The sequence below is a fragment of the Nyctibius grandis genome, chromosome 1, assembly GCF_013368605.1.
Source record: "Nyctibius grandis isolate bNycGra1 chromosome 1, bNycGra1.pri, whole genome shotgun sequence".
In the NCBI taxonomy this organism is placed as follows: domain Eukaryota; kingdom Metazoa; phylum Chordata; class Aves; order Nyctibiiformes; family Nyctibiidae; genus Nyctibius; species Nyctibius grandis.
In genome coordinates this window covers 45,702,417-45,725,710 of record NC_090658.1, presented here as the reverse complement: position 1 = coordinate 45,725,710, position 23,294 = coordinate 45,702,417, and the positions used below count along the sequence as shown (strand labels likewise).

General features: G+C 40.6%; 1 protein-coding gene across 1 annotated transcript in view; it reads right to left on the bottom strand.

The window, feature by feature from the left end:
• The window catches only part of PCNX2 (pecanex 2), a 175,552-nt gene that overhangs the window by 11,032 nt on the left and 141,226 nt on the right, over positions 1–23,294 (bottom strand). The window contains exons 26-28 of the mRNA XM_068424968.1: positions 13,835–14,088; positions 9,351–9,584; positions 7,109–7,212 (exon numbers count right to left, since the gene is read on the bottom strand). Of these exons, the coding sequence (XP_068281069.1) occupies positions 7,109–7,212; positions 9,351–9,584; positions 13,835–14,088 (592 nt within the window). The remainder of the gene's footprint in view (positions 1–7,108; positions 7,213–9,350; positions 9,585–13,834; positions 14,089–23,294) is intronic.

Genomic DNA, 23,294 nt, shown 5'->3' with positions numbered 1-23,294 from the left:
CCCTCATTCGAAAGTTTATTGATAGGCCCCGTTACTCTCAGCAGTTCTCCTTGCAAGGTAAAATAAAAAAACAAACAAACAAAACAAAACAGCTGCAAAAAATATTTTCAGCAAATATGAGACTTTTGTCATGAAACTCAAACCCAGACGTGAACATTAAACCAGATGTACTAAGAAGAATACGAAGTTTCAGGGACTGTTCAGCAAACTGGGTGAGAGCATGAATCAAAGGACAGGCATTTCATACTGAAACAATGAGCCCTAAAGCAAATACGCGCTGGGTTTCTTTTTTCTAGTATAAGAAACTAGATGTAACCAGTTCTGCCTGACCTTGGATGACGGTTTGCCTGGACCTGAGATTTAAGGAAGAGGTAAAAGGTACAAAATCAAGCAGTTGTTAGAAAATGTCTGCAGGAGGGCTTCGTGAAGGGAAACCACCAGCCTTCAGCTCCAGTCTGCACCCCGAATCACGAGCTTCCCACAACACCACCACAGCCACTTGTATAATGCTTATATAGCAGGACTGCCGTCCTAATGCTGCTCTGAAAAAGTGATCTCGAGATTGAGGAAAACAGAACCATCTGTTAAAAACAGGCATCTCTTGCAAACCCACAGGACATGGTTTCATCTACCTGCCAAGGTTTTACTCACTCTTACAACAGTTGATTTTTTCAGATTGTAAAGGCTCTGAGGAGAAGCTGCATTAAGATGTTAGCAGTTTTCATTACTGCCCAGGCTTTCTCCAGAGAACGTATAATCTTTCCACATAATTGAGCTGTCTTAATTATTTTAGGAAAAGAAAAAAAAAATCTTTTAAATTTTTTCTCTTCTCCAAGAGAGGGAGAAGAGTGACTGGGAGACTGCTTTGCCTACCTTCAGTTCAAACACGTTCTAATTTTGCCCTTGGTGGGTAGCATGTTTTAGAAATTAAAATGGAAAGATATCTATGTTGTTACCAGAAAAACAGCTGGATACCAATTTTCTCCGTGAAAGCACTGTGTAATACAAATCAACTAATCAATGGGGCCAAGGCCAGGCAGGATGGCAGGGCTGCTGTCGCTGCTGGGAACACAAAGAGTACGGGGAAGCTCTTGTGAGTTCTTAACTGATTTGCATTTATTAGTACTACGTTATGTATTAAAACATGCCTATGTGAGACAGGTGCTTACACTCAGATCTTCAAAACATTCAAGCACTGATTTCAATGGGAGCTGTTATGTGTCTTCAAGGAGCGGGTCCTGATCCCCACTGACTTTCAATCAATCGTCTCCACAATTTAGAGAATGGTAATATACCCGAATCCTGCTTAGTAGCTAGGAAAGCAGTTATTCCCCCCTAGAATAAAGCAGTTAGGGGGGAAAAAAATGGTGGGTGCAGCCAGTGTGGTGAAATACGTGACTATCACCTCCTCTGAACAGGCTAGAAATCAGAAAGGGTCCTTTCACTCGCCCACCCACTAGACAACATCCAGCATACACAGCTGAATCCTTGCCTGGAAAAAATACTTCTGTATCTAAATATTCTTCCCAGGATGAAGCTGAAAAAACTACCCCAAACTCTGCACCTAATATAGTTTTTCCCCAAGTAACACCCCCTGTATTCACTCTGAAAAGTTGGCTGGGATGAAGGGAGGAGTAGGCAGGGAAGAGAACTGTTTTTTACATCATTAGAGGCTCTCAGAGCCAAATCTGAACACCAGAGCAGACAAAGAGTTTGCATTCACATCAAAGTGTCTTATAGGCATCAGCATACGCTAAACTGGCTGCTGTGAACAGCAGTATCTGCTGAAAGCAAGGCCAGGACTAGGGCAGCTATGCAAACCACAGCTGAGCATCAGCAGAGGGGGTGGAGGGAAGCACGTACGGCTCTCACTGTGCTTAGTTAGGGAAGACTCATCCATTTCTCATCCCTCTGCATAATAAGTTCTCTAACCAGCATTTTTAAGAACAAATGTGACTGCTACAAGGAGCAAAGCAGTGGTGGCACTAGTTGTGAGAGGCTGAGAGTCAATTATTTTATATATCGTATTTTCCACCGGGGAGGAGATTGCTGTATTCACAAAACCGTGGACATCTTTTATTCTCCTGCCAATCGTAATGAGGCTTTTGGGTACATTCTGCCTATAATGTGACACTATCTCAAGCCATGACTTCTGTAACATGCAGCCCTTAATCCGCATAAGATACAGCTGTTGTTATTCTTCCCATTGTTATGCTCTCTCCTGAAGACTCTAAAGAGATTATACGGAAGCTGTAAAGCCAACAGCTTTGATCTCAGGCCTGACTCAAGGCTGTTCCTGCTTTCTTGCCCCAGTTTTAACATACCTCAATTAGTAATCTGCTGGATTTACCGGCTCGTTCAAAATATTTTAAAAACTAGTTAAGGTAAATTCACATGCCAAAGAAACTACATTAATCAGGAAAAGACATAAGTGCTATTTCTGGCAACCTTTCTAACCCTCTGAGCTAAGAACCCGAAAAGCTGCTGTCACAACTGCGAGCTATTTTAGAACGAGACTAGTAGGTGTGTGGGAACCATCGTCCCCTTGAATGTGCAGAAAGGAGGGGATTAAGTAGCACCACAAATACCAGAGGGAGGGCAACAGAGCCAAAGCAAATACTCCCTCCTACTGCACTCCTTACCTTGCTCCAACAGCTGCAACTAAAAGCATTTGATGCAAGCCTGAAAACAGTATGGATGAAGACTAATGAGCTGGTGAATATATCTGTGTGTATTTTGCACACCAAAACCCATCCTCTGTCTGCAGTTTATAGACCTTTGCCATTGTTAACTGCAGATTTATTTAAGGAATAAAACATGCATGCCTGTGAGCTGGTAATGAGCTGAATGTCGCAGCTCACCTGAATGAAATATTTTCAATGGTAGCCCTTCTCAGTTTGATATTTTAGATGATCGTGGTTGTGAGCTAAGAGTCAAACTCTTCTCCCCTGCTTCTGCTCAGCTCTGGCAGACATAAAGCTGCGCTGTCTGCTTGAACTCCCACTAGCAATGCATCGTCACCGGCAGCACTGTGGCGCCGTGTCCCCTGCCCTCCACCTCTGTCCCCTCAGATGCTGGGCAGTGCAATGTGGTGCCCTGGAGGGAAGCGGCAGGTGGGGCCAGCTGCTTCCCCGGGCTTCAGCATGAGCAGCAGTTCCTCCAGGCAGAAGCGTTCCTTGGAGTGACCCCCTGTCCACACTGAGCTATAACACCCAGAGGGAGCTCAGGGGACCTGAGCATCCAGGCTTGGTAGTGTTGGAAGTATCTGATGAGAGATGCTTTATTAAGAGATTTTTCTATTTTTCCAAATTTGAAATCTATACTGAACATTTATTTACCAGTAGGTCTAGTGGCTGAATAGGATTATTAAGTAATTTTTTACAAATACACACCTAAACGTATCACTCATTTGAATAAATGAATGGTAATGTCATGTCATTCTTCAAACTGCGTTTTGTGACGGATGCCTCCTAATGGCAGTTTAAAAGAGCAAGTGATTTGCATAGCAATGTTCTGCCTTCTTAGTGAATGCATTTATTGTGTAATCTAGTGTTAATGTTGGGTTTCTACCGACATTTACATGAACAGGTACACTGAATAATTATTTACATACATTATATAAGAGCATTTAAAATCTTAGTTTACACAGTGACATTTACTGATTAATAATTAGACAAAATCATGTGTAAATGAGTGCAAATTGATAGTTTACATACACAATGTAAACTTGAATCTCAGTTCTGTAGTGCACAGCTCTGTGTAACATTACCTTTGCATTACTGTTCTGCACAGCAGCTGGATGATTGTCACTCAAGACACAGCAAGGGCTAGACTCAGTCCAGAGAAAGTTTCCTAGTACCTGGCACAGTTACTCCCAAGAACAAAACATGGACCACAGAGCACAGATTCTTGGCTAGTTTGCTCACATTGGACATACTTGAAACACTTCATAGAAATAAGCATGAGGAGGAGAAGTCTGCAATGCCTGTTCTGGCCATTACATCTCAAACTCATCACGAAACTTCTAGCAATGCTGTACACAAGATGCTTCGCAGCCAGAATGAACAGAAAGTCCTGAGATGAAGTTCAAGGTCATTGCTCAGTGCCTACCAGAGTGATCTAAATAATCTAAGTTTTTGTAGTCCAGCATTCAAGTATGACAGAGCATATGTTAGGAGCCTGATCTCTTACAAAGTGAGCCAGCTCCCAACAGCTGTACATGCAGTACATCCCGCTCATGCACACAGCTGGCTCTGGGATTTGCCTGTTCTGACACCATCTCTGCAGAAAACTAAAACACTCTTCAGCACCAGTGGGCTCCAAAACATCCCCAAAATATCCTGACACCTTTTCAAGGAAAACGACTGTGAAGCATCAACTAAGGAACGATTCCTCCAGCATCTGAGGACCTTAAGTACTTCTCCCCCACCTGACTGAATGCAGACCTGAGAGCTGGGGATGAGGACCAGCAATAATGCTCTAAATCGCCCTCTGTAAGGGCTGCCATATCTCCATCAAACACAGAGAGAGAGACCTGCCTTCAGTACCTAAAGTTAATCCTCGGGAGCATCTCCATCTGGCCTCAGCAGCACTGCATGTGTTGGACAAAGTCTCCTTCCCCCTGGCACGCCATATAATTGTATTCCTATCGGAGTCTCGCTGACTTACTGCTTCTTTGTCTTTAAATAAGTTGTGAAGATCTGTGTGAAGCAGTAAACACAGTAAGTACGGTAAGAACTGCCCTCTGTGCTGAAGCGAATGTATTTGGGGGATTTTTGTTGATAAAGATCTTGATGTCAGGGGGTAGCATACCCACATTGCTCCTTAGTTAATAATGTCTACTGAATTGTTTTTGTCAATTAAAATAAATATATAAATTCTTTAAGACAAGAATAAACATATTTCACCAAGCTAAAGTCATGTTTTGTAGCTGTAGCAATTTATAACTTGAATTGTGCTACTTGGATTCCTTTTTTTTTTCCCAAAAAAAAAATCTTTCTGACAGTTGAAATGTATTAAAGGTAATTTAACCAGGTGGGTAAGTGACACAGTTTTTCACAGTGAAACTTTTCTAGGGAAAGCTTTTGTGAAGTAGCACTGAAAAAAATACTGACAGAAGCTTCCACTTAATGCCTTTTATGTCACAAAATACATTTAAAAAATACAATGATTCAATACTGCCCTGGAGCACTTTCTTAATAAAAAGAAAATCAGGACTTAAAGATACAGGATTATAGAGAATGGATTCAGAAAAACAGGGATAAAGCTGTGCAGTGCACATGACTACCGCATTTTTTCCCTTTCTACCAGACCTTTTCTTCCCAAGAGAAGTATTTTTGAGTACGGAGCCTCCACCCACCAAAAGAGAGAAACTAATTTGGTTCATTGGTAATTTTCCACATTTTAAAAAGACGTGGTATAGCTGAGTCCTGCAATTATTATTAAAACCTTTACAGAAGACTTTGCAAACAATTATTCGCAACGTTCACACTTTCCATGTTAAGCTTTGGAAAGTCTCTGATAACGCTATCTCTTTCCATTAGCTACTGACCATGTAAGCCAATAAAAATAGGTGACATTGTTATTGTATCTGTACTAGTGCCAAAACATTGTAATGAAGATTTTAAGACCCTGTGGAAAGTACATGCAGTGTGATGACAGTTTTAGGAAGCTTTTGTGATATTTTTAAATGCATTTCTAATATCGCTGTGACATACCTATTGCAGCACCAGATCAAATTCACTTTAATCTTTTCTCAAAAAAAAAAAAAAAAAAAAATATCACAGATGCATATCAACTTTTCTATCAAGTCCCCAAACTCTAAAATTTGGATCATCAAAAAAACAGGGCAATTTTAGAAATCTCAATAAGTTGCTAAACATTGCACTAACTCTAGTGCATAGAAATGAAGGGAGAGGAAACTCAACCCAGAAGAACACTACTAAAGGAAGGGAATGTGCAAAGACTAGTAGAACAGAGATTACAAAAACCACTCTAGAAAGCAGAAAGAAGAAGCACACCAAGAAATAAGGCATCTGGGCCATGAACATTTTTTGTGACTGACAGAGAGTAAGACATAAAAACAGATGTTAAAAACAACTCAACAGATAACAAAGCTAGAATGAATATTTAAAGGACTCTTTTATCTCATAACACAAAATGCATTCGAAATCACACATGCTGTCTTTGTTTGCTTGTTAGTAAGACAAATCCTCTCTAAGGAGCATGTTGATAGAGGGCTAGCTGGCTTTATTCACAGTTTTGTGCCAATACAGCAAGGTCACTTAGAAGACTGTGTATTTACTAATCTTCTCTACTGTTACTAAACTCTTGTGAACACAGGGTGTTAAAATACATCTAATAAAAATCTAAAATGAGGAGAGAAGACTTTATTAGACTTTAATAAAGTAAAGATTATTTCATTAATAAAATGCCTTATCTATAAAATTAATTACTCAGGCTGAACACTCAGAACAGCATAAATGGTACTTTATAAAACCCAAATAACTCAGAACTCCTACTGAAAATGGAAGAATCCCTAAGGAAAATATAAGGTGAGAGCATATCCAGAAATAAACTTAACCAAGCCTATTTTAATTAACTAGATTTCTAGGAAGAAGTGTAATAAGAGTAAGGTAGACTGAGAACAGACAAAGCTGCGGTGTCAAGAGATGCGAGGTTTTCCCTTCCTCGGTCACCAGAACAAAGTGGCACAAGGAACACGAAATACAGCCCCGAGGAATAGAGGACCCTTACGGATTTATTATGATTTAGCTAATTAGCTGTCAGATGGCTTAGCAGTTTCTTCCCCTTATGGAGGAAGCCAGCATTTCAGTAGCCAGGCCAGGTGTGAGTGAACACAAGCAATAACCATCGGTACCTATTCTTTCAATGCAAAATTCTGCTTTGCCCTATGAAATAAAGACTGGTACTAGTTATTAAGCAAACTACCAAAGTAAAAGATGTCCAGGAATGGCAGAAAACAAATTATTTTATGGAAGAAAGAGACTTCGCCTTGATCTAATCTTCTGTTGAGATTCCACATTAAGTGCAAAAAGACAAACAGGTCTTTGTTTTAAACTGAAGAAAAATAATTCCTTAAAATTACCTGATGGCCATATTGTGAGCTGCAGTTCCCAAAGCTCTTCGACCCAGTATACACAAAGCAAAGGAAAGCGTCACTAGAGGAGAATCCTCATCGCTGTCCAGGTGCTACAAGGTTTTAATAATAGCACGTTATTACAGATGCAAATGCCATCTTTAAAAGCACTGCAATACTATAAATCATAACATTCATAAAATTTACTTGTAGCTGGAGCTACACACAAAAACATTCTTTGCAATTAAACAGAACAAGAAAGATCATTGCTATCAGAGGCTTTCTGCGAAGTGCAAGCTTATTTTGCCCACTGGCTAGAAACAGAACATTTCAATCTCAGGTGGCGAGATCCCAAGGGAGGGCAGCTTTGGTGGTGGTGGTTTTGTTTTTTTTGTTTGTTTGTTTTTGCAGATTTGACATTCTAAACCAGAGCAGATTCCTTATTGCTGAGAGACACTACAACTGGAGGCAGCCAAACCCCTTTTCATGGGGGACAGTGCATATGAAACTCTCCCACACATTCCAGAAGAACAATCTATTTGGAAAAATGTAAGGGAACATACTTTTATTGAATAACAATATATATCTAAATTGTATACCATTGATGACACTGACCTCACGTTTTAACAGGCAGTCAAAACATTTCACTGACATTTACTAGCTCAGGAGAGTTTCTTTACTGCAATTTTTGCGAAGAAAACCTTGCAGCAGGAGGAAAAACTGAAACAACCCCTCATGAATGTGAATCTTTAGGAGGACACAGACTATTGTTTCTGTGCATGCAATGGGTGATTTCCTACAGCTTGCTTTGACTCCAAAACTGAAGCCAATTATAATGGAGAATGTAGCTCCTTCTATAAAATACACTGATTTTCAGGGCTATGTGTACAGTGAAGCTTTTTTACATCTCACCTCCTACATGAACTTTACCTCTGTATAGTTAGTGAATTACAAAAACAGAGAGAAAAGAAAAAGATGCAAAAAATAAATAAATATGTGTGTGTGCACTAGTGCGGGCATTCATGTGTCCTTTTAAGTCTAACTGGTAAGTTTCAAGTCTATTGTGCATCCTTAAATCTATTATTTATAAATCTTAAATTCTATTTGAAAGTCTCAGTCACGCAACAAGTGACAAGCGTCATTTAACACTGGCTTTCCCTGCAGCGTGCAGTTCTTTGTGTGTCAGAACTTGGGAGCTGAGACATGGAGATGGGAAAGAAAAGAGATGAAATATTCCCAGGAGGAGGAGTTGGTGGGGAAGGCCCAGAGGACAAGTCAATGAAAACAGTATCTACGTAATGATATGCAGAGGAATGGTGAAATGGTATTCAGGGTTAGAGACATGAGAAGGAACCAAAGTGGAGAAGAAACATTAAGATTCAGTGATGTTACGGCAGCTAAGGTCAGTGGTAGCAAATGGGATGCGCACTCAGTGATCCTGAATGAAAAATGCACAAATAACAGCGCGTGGTGGCCAGGAAAGAGACACTTCCCATTTTTTGCCAGTATCAGGAACCATCAGAATATTTAATCGAGGGAATATGCTTGTTTGAAACTGTATTCTCCCTCTGGGCTACTTTGAGTATTCCATGGAAATACAGCAGTGCATTTCTGACAAATGATTGCTGACCATCAGCAATCTTAGTGGCTCAAAGCATGTGAATGCATAGCTGTAAACCCGCCCTTGACCTTCCAGAGCTGCGAGGTAATCTCACACGGTTTTGTGGCATGGTTCACGTTTGAATTATGAGCTCTCAGGGGTGACCTATACTAGCAGTAAGTTTGTTATGTACTTCCCTACCATTTGAAGACTGTACCCAAACATAGGCAAATGTTTGGAAAGGGTACACAAACATCACCAATGTTTGACAAACGTACCCAAACACTTGCAACACTGAAGGAATGATGACATTCCCTGAATAGAGCCTGCTCCAGCATTACTTCTGCGAACACTTACTATATCCATGCTTTTTAGAAATGATGAATTTAATGGTGTTGGAAGTGTGTGCAATAAGGAATTGGTTCTGTATTCACAGACTAACCTTCCTTAAAACTCAGTTTTTGCACAAGGGTACTCTCCAAAATATGTTTTTTCCATTCCACAAAACATGTATTTTCCTTTTCTCCGACAGCGTAAATTCAATAAATTTTATTGTATTAACCCTGAGCAAGCAAAAGAGTAACCATGCACCATTTAACTCCTATCCCAAGCATTAAAAATACTACTATAAAAAAAAAAAGGCAAGCTTACCTCCACCCTTTTTCTAGCACAGAACTGAATCCAGTCAAGATAAACACTGCAGAAACTAGCTCTTGTTATTCCTTGGAGACACGGTACATAATCTTCATCTATGTTAATGTTAAACATTGCCAGGTCACGTTCAATATAATGCCACTTTGCATAAGGCTGCAGTATCTTTTGGATGGATTCGTCTTTTATCCAGTCAAGGATTTTGGGAGAACTTGCTGTAAAGTATATTATACTCTGTTGACAAAATGTGCAAATGTTAGTCACTCCATCTCTGATTAAAGCAGATATATTTTATATGGAAGAAAATAAATCAAGTAGGACCACACTAACTACCCACAATGGCACATATTTTTCCTATTTTTCACTGCTTAGCATCATTGCTTCACAAAACTGTTCAAGTTAGAAAGATGATAATAACTGATATTTCAATAGCAGACAACAGAAAAAGAAGTCATATTTTTAACACCCTTCTGCCTTATAGGAAAATTAATACAAACAATAGACTATGATAAGAGTACCAAGTTCCAGCATTCAAATATGTCAATTACTGAATATTAGTGGGGTTCTAGAGTCTATCACCAAGAAGGTGATATTGATAAAAGTTCAGGCATATTTTGAAAAAGTAGTAGTAGATGGTCACATGCTCAAAATAGGACTCTCTTTCCTCTGTGGACTTCCTGTTTTCTGGGGGATGAAGCTTTCCTAATTCTTTAACAAACAGTTCCACCACGACTGAACCACAAAGGTGAGATTTGACAGATGTGTACAACACAAGCCTGAAAACCCCTGTTTTAACTGCTGTTTTCTCTCTGCATTTAGTAGCATCATTATTTTTGTTATTTGTTGATGAGGCCAGTAAAGAATAATGGATTTTTTTTGTATATGTCGGGTTAAGAAGCTGATAACTGATATAACTGAGTTTGCTTTTAAAGCACTGAAGGAGGAGCAGCATTCAGCAGCTCTTTTACCAAATGCACAAATATTAGAAAGCACCAAAACTCGTACCTCATATCTGTGCCTGAGCTTCTAAGTTCAAGTTCTCCTAACCGCTGTGTCTGGAGCCATTAAAATAATAATAAATAAAATAAAATAATAATTTAAAAAATAATCTGTCCCAACCAAACTTAAAGCATATTTTCAAAAGAATATGAAAATTCAGAAGTTCCAGTACTACAAAGGAAAATGGCATCAGCTGGAAAGTCCCATTATAAAGTTTTATGATTATAATTTTTGTTTTATTAAAAGATATTAATTTAGAATTGGATTCCAGAGCAAATGAGGGGCAAGTGAACGTGACTGAAGACGACGTAGTTCTACTTTACCCATGCAATGGAAATATTATTAAGCAAATAAATATATAAAATGAAGATATGATGGATTAAAAAGGGCAGAAGCACTACTAGCCCTTTTAAAAATCCCAGATGCCCTCCACAGTTTATCTTTCAAATTGTACAAAAATACATAAGCAAGAGGAAAATTAAGCTCCAGACGAAAAAGAAAAGTCAGACAGATACAGACTGAGGATGGACCCTTAATTCCTTGGCATCTGGAGAGCAACACATTCTTTTTAAAAGATTCATGCAGAAACAACAGGAGCTGAGAACACAGCACTCGGTGAATGCAGACATCTTGAATACTACAAGATGTTTAAATAAGAATATATTGAGAAAAGATAGAGGAGGCACAAGGGGAAAATATCACAGTAGTTGTGCAGGAAATGATTTCAAAAGAGATGCAGAAGGGCTACAGGAGCTGACCCACTTTATTTGTGGAGAACAAAAATCCATTTATAAGAAGAAATATGGGCCTTTCCAGGCTGCCGATGAAACTGAAAATAAAATAAATATATTAGGAATAAGACACTCAGTGCAACTCACTGTTTAAAAGACCAATATGGTAATTATTCTTGAAGGATAGGAGAACTGAAACAAAGCATATGTTTTCTTTGTTGATCTTCAAAATAGAGTTTGCTTTTGTTATTATTCTCACCTGTGTTTACAAAGAAGCAGATTCAGCTGAGAAAAAAAATCACACTTGCAATCAGACATAGAAGTAACAAAAACTTCTGCTACCTAATTAAATTCTGCTCTTAGTAGCTCTTCTTAGATGTGCTTTGTGCACAAATACATCCTCAGCTATATGGCAATTCAGAAATAATACGGTAAATATTTACAATATTGTAAGCTACAAAGAATAATCCAGAAGCACTCCAAATGCTCAGTGCAATGGAATTGCAGTTGCTGCTGAAACTCACATCTAAGTGTTTTCTGAGTTTGTGATTTATGTGACCTGAATACTGCATTAACTAGAGTTCTTCTTACAATTACTTTCCTATGCCATTAAAAAGAAAGTGTCAGGGCTTTAAAAAGTTCACAGTGAAATTGTGCAGGATCTTTACAGCTCAAGATTTCCCCATAAGAGCGAGCTAGGGAAGGAATGAATTCTCACCTGTTTCTGAAATTGTTTATCTGGAGGTAAGTACTAAATAAACAGGACCAAAGCTGTTCTGATGCATAACACAATCTTCTCACTTTCTGAGGCTGTACTAAGGATTTTACCAAATCTTATCAAAGCTCCTGTTTATGGAAGGAACTAATCACTTGAAGAATAGCAGAAAATCTCCATAGAGCTTTCTTTTTGCAAGTGTCATTCTAAAGGGATCTCCTGAAGGGAGCCCAGCCCAGGCTAATATCAAAGCTGCCAGCAGGTTATTACTATCTTCTGTTCACCCTTCCCTAAGGAGGGAAATCGATTAAGGGACTGACACCTTTCTAAGAACGAAGATCTGTAAATGCAGTGCCATAGTACTGGCTCAACTAAATCCAACAAAAAGAGACTCAATTTTCACACCTGCAAAGTCACAGGTGGTGGACACACCATCTGCATACAGTGGAGATGGAGCCACAGCATACCTCAGTAGCATGGAGATCATTTAACCTACCTCCCTTTTACTCAAAACAGGATCAATTAACCCCACCTACATCATAGGGGATAAAAGTTTGTCTAAGCAATCTTACCTATGTCAGCTGCTTCTCAGGTATGTCCAGAACCAGAAGCCCTGAACCACCTTTCAGTTAAGTTTTACTTCCTGGGTGATGAACCTCACACTTTCCACTAGTCCTCTACATATTAGTTGACTTGAAGGCACTAAAAATGTTCCAGTTTACGAGGCACAGTTCTTCACTGCTTTAAACTAATGAGCTACTGATTTGGTTGCAGCTTAGACTGGGATTTTTTTCAGTCTCGTTCACCATCAGAAGCTGATTCATACATCAGCTTGCATCAGTTTATGTTCAGGTTATTCAGGTTACCTTTTAAAGTAATGCGAAGCAATTGTAGCAATGTATTCATTTCAGTTTAAAGAAGTTTTTTTTTTAGTTTAGATACAATGCTTAAGAACAATTTAATTTATAGCCACAAAACCCACTTCTAAAATGAAAAAATCATGCTCACATGCAGTTTTGCTTTTAATTAGTTAATTAAACAAAGCAGGCTGGTTACCAGGCCCTACTGCCTGTAAAATTATTTATGAAATCCCAGTCTGCATTTTACAAAGTAATTGACTACCTGATCAAAGCAGCTTTGTGAGGCAATGATCTTGTTTTTGCTGCATTGGCTCACTTGCATAAGAGGGCAATTAATTTATTTACAACAGTTCTCTCTCTAAGATTGACAGGATCATTACAATTGCAGATATGTAAGTAGAAAGGAGATGTCAGGGATGGTCGGGAGCTCTAGTGACTGGCTTCATGGCAGCACCAGTGGCATAGGAGGCAGCTTTTGGCTCTTGTTCCTTCAGTAGAAGACCATAAAAAGCTCAGCGATTCCTCCATTTACTGGACTGGAAAGGGTTTGGCAGAGGATGAAGATGTCTTGCTAGACTATAAGGTTCAATTATTTTTGACAGATTAGTATCTGTTACTTGTGATCTTAGTAACAGGGCAAATACAGAAGTGATGTAAATAAATTGCTATTTAATCAATGGAATAAAACAACTTCAAATGTGTTGTGGTATCTATGTAAAACAGCAGGTAAGAAGGGGGTTTGCAGTACTAAAAAAGTATATTTGAGAAACAGCTCTTCACAGATTTCCCAAGAACTTTGTACTTGTTGATTTTTTTTTTTTGCCAGAAAACACAGTGGAAAGGCCAAGTCAAGAAGAAATAACAAACTGTCAGTGAAGTTTTGCTATGTAAGAATGCTTCCTCTGACTTTATCGCCAGAGGATGTTAACTCACCTTCTTGATTTCTGCTTAAGCATGCCAGCAAATTTCTGTACTAACTGTAAGTGGTCAGAATCAAAAGTAGCAAAGAGAGAGACGAGTTAATTATCCCTATCTAATACCAAGTCAATCTGGCTGCCAGTAGTGCAAATGGATAAATATAAAACCCAAAAATCCAAACACTATTTCTAATAGACAGCCACCATTCATTCTTTTTGACAGACCTGCCTAGAATATAGTCCACTTCATCAAAGATTTTACCTTTATATAGTATCTGATAAGTATTCTCCGCAGATCGAACACTTGCAGCATGGTTGCAGCGTTGTTATCGATGATGCTATATCCTTCCAGGATATATTGGGTTCGTGTTATTTCCCATGTCAGCCATCGGAGGTTAAAGGCTGCATTACATGATAACAAGTGAGGCAAGTGCCCGGGCTTACAACAGCAGCAGCCTTCATTGTCTTCATCTCCTTCTGTTATAGCTTCCACTTCTCTCTGCTGGCAATACGTCCCTTGGCAGTGAGAAAAAGAGAGTATGCTGCCAGTTATTGGGGGAGGAGGAAACAAAGGACTTCTTCCAAGCTGAAAAAGTTTGACTGAAGGCTCTGTGCACTTCTAATCTAACAGAAAGAGCTACGGCAACAAATTAGATGCGCCAATTGATCCATGTGCAGTAGCAAATAAAGAGCTGTACATTATTTATTTACTATCACCTGTACATTATTTATTTACTATCACCTATAAAACCCAAAAGGGCCCGATCTAACGTTCTAGGCATTCGGTTCTGAGCCGAATTAAACTACAGACCACAGCTTCTGCCTTCATAAAAACTCACCAGGAAGCAACATTAAAGAGTCTCACGCCATCAAGCACATGAAGCAAATTGATCCAAGTCTCAGTCTGCTTCTTCAAATAACATAGAGGATGCAAACAAAGATTTTACAGTGTGTCAGAGCACTTATAACATCTGGGTTTTAGCAAACTATCTTGGAAAGCAGGTTCCCAAAATAACATCCAACGGGTTGTTCTCTCTCCCACCGGAGTAAAAGCTACTCCGGATCAAACATCTCTAATGAATAGCACTTGTGGCAGTATATCATGAGGACAGAACAGCTTTCTAGTTAGCCTGTTACGCAGGCTTTAGATCAAAATAGAGTAAATCTTTCTGAAAAAGAGATGTTAACTCAAAAAGAAGTCAGGAGGCAGATGCAGAAACAATAATGTATCTGCTATGCAGACTCTGCATTTCTGGCCTGTGCTGTGCACACTAGATGGTCAAGGCGAGCCCTTTGGGATTTCAAATCTATGAAAATGTGGTTTCTACACCATGTAGGGCGCTACAAATCAAAACTGAGGCGGACACCCATGTGCTCCCCGCACTGTTCTCAAAATATGAGTTATATGTTCTTGATGCATAGACCTTTTTAAAATCTACTCCCCGTGGGCTGTTGCTGAACTTATTCTCCACTGAATTTGTACACAAATCGCCTTTCAAGGCCATCTCCTACGGTGCAAGTTACACATGTGTCTCGTATGGGCCTTCTGCCAGTGGTTCGGTATCACCCCAGAAGAGAGCTGGCTCCGTCAGCTTCCAAATGGTCTTCATAGGAAAGGAAGGTGCTAGACACTGCCCTGCAGTTCAACTGCTATGAAACCCCCTGCCAGGACCAACAGACCTGTTCCATTGTGCCACTGTAAACGGGAGAAGAATTTGGCTATGTTCATCATCTGAACATTGGACTGGGAAAGAACACAGTGTCAGCTCCGATCCTCCACAGTTTGCCAGCACCCTGAAAGAGAGCCAGGAGCAAGGCAGCATCCCCAAGGCCTTTCTGTGGAGTGTCTTGACAGTCACTGTGCCCCCAACTGCCTATCCTGGTCCCTTCACAACTCTCTGGTCAAAAACCTGAGGACCTTTAGTTTGTACCGATAGAAGCAGCATGCAGAATATTCCTCTCTCCACACTAAGAAAAGCCTTTCAATGTATAAGAAAATATGTTAAAGTAATGGTTATCACCTTCTCTTTTTTGCCTGTACACCTTCTAAAACGCATCCAGCAAGCAAAAACATACAAGAAAAAAAGAAGAATAGAAATATCTGAAGGAAATGTGTAAGGAAAAACAGGACTGTAGCCCTAAGAGATGGGGGGGAAAAAGGATCCAGTATATTCCAGTGTTCTCCGTTCAGTCTTCTGCAAGTGAAAACTTACACTGCGCACCCAGTTCACACACTGATATCACAGAATCACAGAATCACAGAATGTTAGGGATTGGAAGGGACCTCGAAAGATCATCTAGTCCAATCCCCCTGCCGGGGCAGGATTGCCTAGACCATATCACACAGGAACGCGTCCAGGCGGGTTTTGAATGTCTCCAGAGAAGGAGGCTCCACAACCTCTCTGGGCAGCCTGTTCCAGTGTTCCGTCACCCTCACCGTAAAGAAGTTTTTCCTCAAATTTAAGTGGAACCTCCTGTGCTCCAGCTTGCACCCATTGCCCCTTGTCCTGTCAAGGGATGTCACTGAGAAGAGCCTGGCTCCATCCTCTTGACACTTGCCCTTTACATATTTATAAACATTAATGAGGTCACCCCTCAGTCTCCTCTTCTCTAAGCTAAAGAGACCCAGCTCCCTCAGCCTCTCCTCATAAGGGAGATGTTCCACTCCCTTAATCATCTTCGTGGCTCTGCGCTGGACTCTCTCTAGCAGTTCCCTGTCCTTCTTGAACTGAGGGGCCCAGAACTGGACACAATACTCCAGATGCGGCCTCAGCAGGGCAGAGTAGAGGGGGAGGAGAACCTCTCTCGATCTGCTGACCACACCCCTTCTAATACACCCCAGGATGCCATTGGCCTTCTTGGCCACAAGGGCACACTGCTGGCTCATGGTCATCCTGTTGTCCACTAGGACCCCCAGGTCCCTTTCTCCTACGCTGGTCTCCAACAGCTCTGTCCCCAACTTGTACTGGTACATGGGGTTGTTCTTGCCCAGATGCAGGACTCTACACTTGCCCTTGTTATATTTCATTAAATTTCTCCCCGCCCAACTCTCCAGCCTGTCCAGGTCTCTCTGAATGGCTGCGCAGCCTTCCGGCATCTCAGCCACTCCTCCCAGTTTTGTGTCATCAGCGAACTTGCTGACAGCACACTCTAATCCCTCATCCAAGTCATTAACGAATATATTGAATAGAACTGGTCCCAGAACCGACCCTTGCGGAACTCCGCTAGACACAGACCTCCAACTGGACTCTGTCCCGCTGACCACTACTCTCTGGCTTCTTTCCTTCAGCCAGTTTACAATCCACCTCACTACCCGATCATCCAGACCACACTTCCCCAGTTTAGCTGCGAGGATGCTGTGGGAGACCGTGTCAAACGCTTTACTGAAATCGAGATAGACCACATCCACAGCTTTACCATCATCTATCCACCGGGTAACATCCTCATAAAAGGCTATCAAGTTGGTTGAGCAAGACTTCCCCTTGGTGAAGCCATGCTGAGTGCCCCTAATGATCCCCCTATCCTTGATGTGCCTAGAGACAGCACCAAGGACAAGTTGCTCCATCACCTTTCCGGGGATGGAGGTGAGGCTGACCGGTCTATAGTTACCCGGGTCCTCCTTCTTGCCCTTTTTGAAGACTGGAGTGACATTCGCTTTCCTCCAGTCCTCAGGCACCTCTCCCGTTGCCCACGACTTAGCAAAGATGATGGAGAGTGGCCTAGCAATGACTTCCGCCAGCTCCCTCAGCACCCGCGGGTGCATCCCATCAGGGCCCATGGATTTATGGACATCGAGGTTGCTTAATTGGTCCCTGACCCAGCCCTCATCTACCAAGACAGATTCCTCCTCTATCCTGACTTCTTCTGAGGCCGCAGGGGTCCAGGGCTCCTCAGGACAGCCTCCAACAGTATAGACAGAGGCAAAGAAGGCATTCAGTAACTCCGCCTTCTTTTTATCCTCTGTCTCCAGGACCCCCACCTCATTCACCAGTGGGCCTACATTGCCTCTAGTGTGGGTTTTAGCTGCAATGTATTTGAAGAAGCCCTTTCTGTTGTCCTTGACCTCTCTTGCAAGGTTTAATTCCAAGGAGGCCTTAGCTTTCCTAGTTGCCTCCCTACATCCTCTGACAACAGACTTATATTCCTCCCAAGTGGCCAGCCCCTCCTTCCACGATCTGTACACCTTCTTCTTCCACTTGAGTTTGAGTATGTATTCCTCCTTGGACTTCAGGGATATACAATATGACAAAGTATTAAATGTTTTCAAGTAACCAATATAAACATCTTTCCTTTCAAGACTGCCACAATGTACAAAACATGGCCTATCAAGCTGACATTTCCAGTGGGACTGGACATGAACTGGACTGCTTCTGCTTCATATTTCACAGATTTCTACATGAATTAACACTTACTGCTCAACAGCAAAGAAGCAGCAACTGCTCTGGGTCAGTGGATGCTTTTGTGAAGTCAAGTCAAAAGACTTCGTACTCAAAGTGAAGTAGGGAAAGGCATATTCCTTTGTACATAGCCCAAAGAGAGTAAAATAACTACTTCATGCTGGTGCTGTTACTATTGCTGTTATGTTTATTTTTGAAAGTTAAAAGGTCTCTCAGTATTAAACTGAATTTAAGAAGAGTTAAATCTTCATCCCAGGTGCTGAATTAAGTATTGCCAAATATTTATAAGCGATGAAAAACACAAGCCTAATAAACAACTGCCACTGATCCCCTTACAACTGAGGGAATTAAAGATGGCTTTCCTCAGTCTGTGTAACTCTATTCTTAAATAATTTTTTTTTTCTTTTGGTATGAAAGTATCACATTTCATTCCTATGGAATGCCGGCTATGTTTCTATGTGCTCTTTGTATTCTCTCTATTAATACATACCAAATATTATTACTGAAGGTTCTGTAATTATTAGCTTTCTTAAGCCATATATTTTGTAAAATATGGGGTCTAAAGAGGCTGGCAAGGCAAATAATAGGCAAATTCAAGAGATCCTCAATGTTTGAGGGAAGCTGTCATCACATGCGTAACAAATAGAAGAAGATGATGCCAGAACAATTGTTTGCATTCTCAGCTAATTCAACAGATAAAAATGTCTCCAAGTCATCTTTGCTAGGTAATTTTAATCAACTAAAGTTAAAATTATACTGCAGTGGATGCAATCAACGTTGAACTTAGGGAGTGAGAGATACTCTAACTGGGAGTTACAAAACCTCTGGGAAGCAACCAAAGGGGCTCATGTGGTCATTGTGCAGATTTATTCCAAAGAATTAAATCAGGGCTGTGCTCTTCAACATCTGGCAAACATGCACTCGCTCAGCAAAAGCTGTTTGATGGACTTGGGTACTATCACCTTGGGGGATTTGGTGTCTTGACTGCTAGCAGAGCCTCTGGGGTATCCCTGTTAAGTTTAAAGGTGTAATCTGAGGCATGGCCAGTGCTCTGACAAAACACCAAATCCCTATTGCTGTCATCATGCTGCTGATTCTTGCAATCAGTTCTAGAAAGACTGCCAATAATATTCTCTCATCTTTAATTGAGCCTTGCTTTAATCCATAATGCACTGGCTGGACTTCAATGCCACAGATTTGCATGTTACTGAGAAATTTCATTCTACCAGTGCCTACATCAATCCTTTTTGGTTCATTACTCTAGACGCTGGTACTGCAAAGACTAAGGAGCATGTGCTCAGCTTTACGCATTGAGCCAAAAGGGACAAGTCACAGTAAATGAAGTTAAGCATTTGTGTGCGCCTTTTACAGAAGGGTGACCCTAAACTTTTGTGTATATGTTATAAGCTGATGATTAAAATGTCAATTTTCATATTGCTTCTCAAAAAATTATCAAGTTCAAGCAACTCCGAGAGAATTATTCATAAAACCAAAGAGCAGGGAGCAGAACATGCACTTCAGTTCTGTAATGTAATTAAGTGTAGTACCATTAAATATTAAAATGCAGGAAAATGTTTTCACTGGTAATTAGTCATTTTAAAATCTGAGGGAAAACATTTTTTTTTAACATCTCATTCTGCAGTAGAAAGAAAATTAGCTCTCTGTCTTCACTCTAGCTTAGTCATTCACTATGACCCTTGCTAGTACAGATGAGACCGATTCATTTGTAAGATATCTAATACTGGATGGTTGCCAGAAATCCATCAACGCAAAAACTTGTGCCAGCTGAACAAAGCAAGGTCAATCTATGTGAGCTCAGGAGAAAACCAGGGTGAGAACTTGGAGCTCTCTATTTTCCTGACGCATCAGGATTTGAGGACTGACTTGTGCTCTGACAGAGTGATCTAACCTAAATGGAAATAAGAAAATTGAAACTGAAGACTGTAATCTCACTTCAAGAGGATACATAGAATACATCTAAATTAATGACCACCCAGCCTTCTAGAATTTAAGGCTGAAATAAAAGTCTGCTTTTGAATTTAATTTTGAAAACTCAGTGAGTGAAAAGAAAAGCATTTTTCAGTTCTGAAGGACCAGAAAGAAGATCTCGTAACACAACCACATACTTTTAAAAGCAGTTTTAATTTCCATAAAACACTTCAGTTTAACAGCACATCCAGAATGGGGACTAATTATTGTGGCTGAAGGTAGCGATAGCTCGAGCACTAAGGATTGCTGACACCTAATAAGCACCTAGGGTGCAAATGTACATAGAAAAGGCTCATCGGGCTCATGCATTAACCCCAACCCACAGACGTTAAGATTATCATAAATCACTCTCCTGCATTAGGCACTTCAAGCTTTAAACTCTGTGACCCCAACAGCCAGTTTTGGACCAGGGGATTTAACTAGGTGTTAAGTTTGACAGATGGAGCTGGATATGGAGATGGGAGCCACAAAGATGGGCTGAAGCCCAAGGTAACTCCTTTTGCAGGCCACGCAGAGGTCTCTTCATCGACAACTCCAAAAAAATGCCTGGTTGCTCACAACTTGTTTGGCAAAATCATGCACATGAACATTTTTCAAATAAATGCATTACACTGGAAATATCTGACTCCGCTCCACCGAGCTCTGCTGCAAATTTGAGTATTCCCAATTTCTGATGCATAAGGCTCAGGAGAGCAGCTTAATAAGCAGCAAGTTATCACCCAAAGGAAGCTTAATTACAGCCATTGAAAGGCCATCCTCGCCTGAAACAAGCACCGTATGTAGCTCTAGAAACACAGAAAATAAATACTTCAAAAAGGAGTGACCTGAACTCCCAAATGGAAACTCATGAACCTCAGAACTGGACACATTCTAGAAACCAGCAACTGTTTTGGCTCCTTTCTTCTCTTTACCCTGTGGAACTGGGATTAAGAACAGTAATTTACAGGCTCCGAGAGTCTCGGGTTGTTTCAAAGAAAAACCTCAGGACTTAAAAGACAATATCAATTTCTCAAACATCAAACCTATTAGCTATAAAACTGTGGTTTGGTTTTCAGCTGCTTCAGGTGCTTGTATGCCTGAAAAATAGTCTGGTTTTCAAGCCAGATCGGTTGGTCTAATAACAGGCATGCCCTCTCCTCAGAAACCTTTCCTTTTCTTGGTCCACAGAGACACATTATGGAAGCCCAGGTGGAAGAAAGCATTCTCTAAGGATGCTAGTTGTTAAACTTTCAGCTACCAAACACCACAAAAACCTCTCACATCACCTCTTTTGGGGCACAATGCAAGGCACAACATTTTGTTTCTGGCAAAGACATTTTCCCAATAAAAAGGTTGCAGTGCACCTAACAACATTTTCTTTCCTTCCAGAAGTCTTCTCCAGTGCACCCATATATACATATAAAACTGTGGAAGGAAGGAAAAGGAAAAAAGACATCAAATATTTATTCTAGTCTGTGCTACAGAAACTATTCTAAGCCTATTTGAAATTCATAGGTGGCTTCCACTGCTGGAGTATTACTGTACACCTAGAAAGACTTGCACATCACAGATTTCCTGCATTCAACATAAAGTATTCTCTTCCCTGTTTCATGCCATTCTTCCTAATTAAATCACCAATTGCATCGTTTCTGTTCATGCCTCTCATATTTCTGAGCATTGTGTCTCTCAGCCTTTATTCTTTCCCACAATGTACTTTTGGTTTTCAACCTTTTCTCCAAAGACATGTGCTAAGAATGGCTGCTTTTCTCTGAACTCCCTGTAATTTATCGATACCTTTAGATGGTCTTGTGCACACACTGAGCATACTTCAAGTGTGGTCTTGGGAAAGACATGAAGGTGGGCACTTTTATTCCCCAACAGCAAGAACTGATTTGTAAAAGCAAAAAGTGAAAGTTGCAATGACTCTTTAAATAAAGAATGATTCTTGCTAGTGCTACAGAACCTTCAGACACAAAAATCAAACACCAATATATATTTCTTACACTGGTAATATACTTGCTACTCTAATGAAACTATACAGCATACACATACACTGCAGAAATTAGTAACTGTCCTATTTCTTAGACATTATTACTGTGCCTAAAGCATATACCCTAAACTGGCTGCATTCATACACCATTTTGCATGGGTAATAAGCTAGCTAACACAGTGAAAGCCCCACAGGCAATCCCATCCTGCTGTCACAGCTGCCTTCCATGATGTACAATTACATCTGTGTCTGCTCTGCGCTTCTCTCCTTGATTCATCTAATGAAGTTCCAAGTGAAGCATGAATATTGCACGTGCAACATGCAGTAACAAAAAAATCACAGCAGAGATTTAGAAATTAATTACATGATTGAAGAATACCACTCATGAGTTAGATAACAGCTCCTCAAGATTTCAGCATCACCATCCACAAGTAATTTCTGCACATGTAAGACCTAACTGGGTATTCTCCAAAACACATTTTATAGAGGCACAGATTAAACAGGAAAATATTTTAAGTCTTCCTTGTTCTGCAGGGAACTCGCGGGAGCTAGATATTTTGACATTCTTTCTGCTTGTTCCCTGACTGCGGGTTTTCCCCTGTCTCTTCCTTTCAAATTAAATGATACATTATGTATTTCTTCTGCCAGGCTGCTTTTAGCATACTGCTGTGGTCTAACGCCGACAGCAGAGTTAAGTTACTGAAGGGCTTGATGCCCCCAAACCAACATGCAGCTACCTGAAAGTTTTCACCCAGCCTGAGCTCATTACTACCCTCTCTTCGTTTTTCGTAAAGGAGGAGCTGGGCGTCTCCTCTCAGTGCCTGGAGGTACTGAGCCTACCCCCTGCTTTACACACAGGATGAATGACATGATGGAGGCACATCCCCTTTCTGTCCATAGAAAGGGAGAGTGAAGAACTAATTCATACAAGGTGCTTAATTTGAACAGGACTAAAGACGGATGAGAGGAATCCCAGCTTTGCTGACTCTCTTCTTTCAGTCTGCTCAGTCTGTATCTTCTTACCCTGACTGCAGGGGTTTGGTTGTTTTTTGGTTTGTTTTGGTTTGTTTTTTTTTTTCATTTAAAAGCTGAGTCAAATGCTCAGTTAGAAAGGCATCTGGATCAGTCCTTTATAATGCCAACTCTCAATTAGGCTGGACTGCAAACTGGGGAGGCAGTACCTCCTGCCCCCAGCACCCTTAAATTCAGAAGACTCTATGACCCCTTCTTCAGGCACTACTGTGGCAGTATTGCCAGCACAGCTTTTCAGCTACTACAATGAGAAACACCTGTAGGAAAATCCAGGGTTCCACAATGCAAATATTGCTTTTCGTTTACTCATAAACAGAAAACAGTCACAGACACAG